Below are 4,114 nucleotides of genomic sequence, written 5' to 3'. Positions count from 1 at the left end.
TGAACTCGATTCGAGCTCACCTCAAATTTGTAACGAACTGAAACAATCTACTTAATACTTGACTTAAAAAGTTTGTGAGCAACTTGAAAATATAATATATTATGTTTTATTTCTTAAAAAATAAATTATTAATAATATTAACATTTATGTGTTAATTTTAAAAAACTGCAATATAAAATTTTGATGTATTTAAGTTTCAATTTCAAGTTTGAGTTTAAGGCTTCGATCGAGTTAAGTTTAAGATTTTTTTCATTTCGAACATTTTCGAATTTTTACGAACTTCAGTTCATGATTTCGAGTTCAAATCAAGCTTAAAAAATTTAAACTTACGAGTTTCGAGTCGAACTCAACAATACTCAAATTCAATTTACTCTTTAAAGCACTAGATCCATGCAATAACGTCAAGGAAATGATAAGAGACTCAGGGCAGTAGCACCAACTACTTTTGAATAGTATAATCTAAAAATTAAAGAAATAGAAAATGAATTGAAAATCCATATTTTAAAAATTAATAATAATATTGACGTTATATTTTTTTAAATTATTTTTAGTATTAATATAATATTATTTTAAAATAATACATTATTATTATTATTATTTATTCATTGATGAATGATTTTAAACATAATATTATATATATTTTAAAAAATAATAATTAAATTACTAAAACATAAATTAAAGAATAAGTGTTAGACTAAATAATTAATTTATCCAAATTAATTTAAGGCGCGAGTTACAATATTTAATAGCTGTATCTATCGTTTCGCGCGCTGTTTACTGTTCGTTGATAAAGCAGTTGAATATCCTCCTAAATTTTCGTACAAAATGAACATTTTGGTAATGGAGACGTAATTGCAAAATTCCCTCTCATGGAAGGAAGTTCTTAATCGATAAGCTTCTTTGAGAAAGCATAGAAGGTGAGAGAAATTTTCTCTTCTTTCTCCTTAACAAAAACTTCTTAACCGTTTCTTCGTCTCTCCCATGAGAATGGCGCCTCAGAACAAGACGGAGAGGGCTGCGCTCGGCGGCGCAGACGACGACAGAGATATCCACGATGTTAAGTTCGCGAACGGAGACTGCTGTTTTTGTATGCCTTGTCACGGATCTATCTGGCTGCAGCGGTTGGCGATGAACGACAACAACTCCACCTTATCCACGCAGTCGATCGACGAAGAGACGTGTTGGACGCGACGTTGGAGGAGGTTCCGAGAATGGTTGGATACGGTGGCCGTAACGAAATGTAAGACCCTCTTGCGGCGGTTCAAAAAGAACATAGCCCGTAACGGAGGAAAGGAATTCTGTTACGATCCGCTGAGTTACTCCCTCAACTTCGACGAAGGGACGGGACAAAACGGCGCCCTCGACACTGATTATTTTAACCACAACATTTCGTACAGGTATGCTTCGTCCTCGTTACCATCCTCCACCAAAACCTCCTTGGATTTCGATAGAGAGAGCAGCCGTTACTCTATTGATTGTTAACGTGTTCCTCGGATTCATAAATTTAAAAATAAGATTCAAAATTTTAATATTATTTTTTTACCAATAAAAGGTGTACAATTTTTTTAAACAGATTAAATTAAATTTAATGATTTTTCAAAATAACTAGGATATGCTTGACCCCTGAAATTTATTGCATTCGTCCCTGTTGGTTGATAGTAGTTTCCTTACAGGCCTTGCATTACAGTTAAGCTTAGGTTAAATTAAGTATTTAATACATAAATTATCAGTTTTACTATGTTTTAATATTTAAACTTTTAATTTTTTAAAATCATTCAGAAAATTTAGTTTTTGTTTCATTTTAATACTCACCGTTAAAAATTTAACGCGTTTAATACCCAAACGATCAGTTTTAGAATGTTTTAATACTAAATTTTTAATTTTTTTTAAAAAAAAATTAAATTTAAAACAATATACTAAAATGAAACAAAAACTATAATTTTTAACGGTAGGTACACTTTAAGTATGAATTTAATCTTTTTTAAAAGTTTAAGTATTAAAAATGAATAAAAACTGATAATTTAATTACTATAATTTATTCTTAATTTTTTTTTTTTATCCTTAAACTTAAAATGTTCTTTTAGGTGCTTTTTGTTGAGAGTATATCATTACTCATCAACAACCTGATAAAAAAAATTCAAAATCACCACTAACAACCACTAATATTGTAACGCTTTAAAATTTTTAATGTTATTTTTTTTTCAATTGTTCTTCAGGTGTTGATTATTTATTTGATTTAACGAATGATATTTGATTTTATTAATAAAATGAAAAACAAGAAAGAATAGATCAGGAGACTGATTTCCCACACAATATAGGACAATAATGCCAGATCGCTTGCTGAAGTAAACACTAACAGACACTTTGAGTCAAACATGTGAGAGTCCGGTTTTGTAGTAAAAAAATGGCTTGGCCAAGCATCACAGAACAGCAATCAATCAACCACAGCCACAGAGTATAAAAAGCAACTAAATCCCCAACTGGAAAATCTTTCATCTTCAGAGCAGGCTGCACAACTCGGGATAAAATAGGGCAATGAAAATCGTATCTCTATATCTATATGTCGAGCACGAGTGTGAACACTAAAAAGAAAGAATTAGATTGATAGATTATGCAACTTCTCTTTTCAGGATTGCCAACAAGAAATCATTCCAGACGTCGATCGGACCGGGCAAACACCAATGAACACAGTCATTATACCCCTTCATCCATTTGTTTCCCCAGAACTCACCGGGGTGACCATCAGGTCTCATCAGCATTGCCCTCGTCACATCCAATGCTACAAATTTTTCCTTTCTTCTTCCCTTCCACATTTGCTTTCTCAACCTCTTCCATTTGCAAGCTCCTCAGTCCCCAATCATTACTGCTCAAGTTAATCTCTTTTTCCCTTAAAGGCCTTGTCCTATTGCATCTTCCTCCCGAGTCCCATGTCCCGTTCTCGAAATGAGCCGGCGAAAATGTCCGTACTAGTATGACCCTAGCTTTGCAATTCTCACAGCGGTTGATATGGTTTAACGCCGATCGAAAAGCCACCCCAAGGGCGAATCCGACGCCGTAATCGGTCATATTTGGAGTGTCGCAATACACACATCCAATGACTCCGGTGTCGTTGTGTAGGTAAATTGTGCGGAAGAACCAATGTACGTCCGAGATGATGATATAGTCTATAGCAGGAATATCATTGGTCCATTTTTCATCGACTTTATGAGGGTGCAAATCAAATATACCAGATGATGAACCATTGATCACTCGTTCTTCACCGTTTACTAGGAATTTCGTCCATAGAATCATGAGAGTGAACTCATGGCCGGGAAAGTACCATATCCGTTTCCGGTCTTCGGAATCTTCGTAATGATCTATCGGAGTTTCTACCTGAAAAAAAAAGATTTGCAGATCAAACAACTCAAATTTCAAAAGAGCCAGAGCAATTACACTGAAAACTAACCTTTGACAGAAAACAAAGGAGGGATTCCATGTGGTTCCTGGCAAGCGAGTCACCGATGAACGCAAGTTTCTTCCCACGAACAAACTCCAGGAAAATCTGGGGATCAAACCTCAGAAGAACACACTCATGAGGTTTCCATCTCCAATTCATAAATTATGTGTCTTTTCTTCCCTGTTGAAAACAATTCTTCGAAGTAGGGATTGTTGAACAACTCGAGTTCGCATACAAAGAACCTTGCGGGTCGGGCACCCACTCACCCTTAAACAAGTCACAGCTCAAAATCTCACCGTCTTCGTCACCTAAAATATCCCCAGAAAAAAAGTGAAAAATCAAACGAAACTCCCATATGGTTAAACTGAAAAGAAGAAGAGGAAGATGGATTAAATTACCATGAAAAGTAGAATTAGGATGTTTGAGCAAAGAAAGCGTTCGATGAAGGTCGTGTCTGGGGACGAGGTTTAAAGGGTTTGGGTAATAGAGGATGAAGACCGTGAATATGATGGTTATAAGAAGATAGGACAAGAAAAAAGGAGGGAGCTTCCCACGTTTAGGCATGGTTTTCTCTCTGTTTCTGCTGCTGTTGTTTTAGTATACTGTACTTTTGTCTTGGGAAAAAAATAAACAATAACAAGAAGAACAAGAGGAAGAAAAAGAATCCTTGGGGAAAAA

The 4,114-nt window shown here is 34.8% G+C and overlaps 1 protein-coding gene and 1 pseudogene across 1 annotated transcript; one reads left to right on the top strand and one right to left on the bottom strand.

Moving 5' to 3' along the window:
- The first annotated feature begins 987 nt into the window (after positions 1-987).
- Positions 988-1,482, top strand: LOC120181742. The gene has a single exon (XM_039186820.1). The coding sequence runs from the start codon at positions 988-990 to the stop codon at positions 1,480-1,482; it is 495 nt and encodes a 164-aa protein (XP_039042751.1).
- A 909-nt stretch (positions 1,483-2,391) lies between these two features.
- Positions 2,392-4,114, bottom strand: LOC120181667 (annotated as a pseudogene).

Source organism: Hibiscus syriacus, unplaced genomic scaffold (genome assembly GCF_006381635.1).
Source record: "Hibiscus syriacus cultivar Baekdansim isolate YM2019G1 unplaced genomic scaffold, ASM638163v2 tig00112530_pilon, whole genome shotgun sequence".
Taxonomy (NCBI): Eukaryota; Viridiplantae; Streptophyta; class Magnoliopsida; order Malvales; family Malvaceae; genus Hibiscus; species Hibiscus syriacus.
The sequence above is the reverse complement of the archived record's forward strand: the minus strand, read 5'-3'. Positions and strand labels throughout refer to the sequence as shown.

What these genes read in the sequence shown, in the direction of transcription:
- LOC120181742 (XM_039186820.1), top strand. Translation starts at nt 988, where the DNA reads ATGGCGCCTCAGAACAAGACGGAGAGGGCTGCGCTCGGCGGCGCAGAC.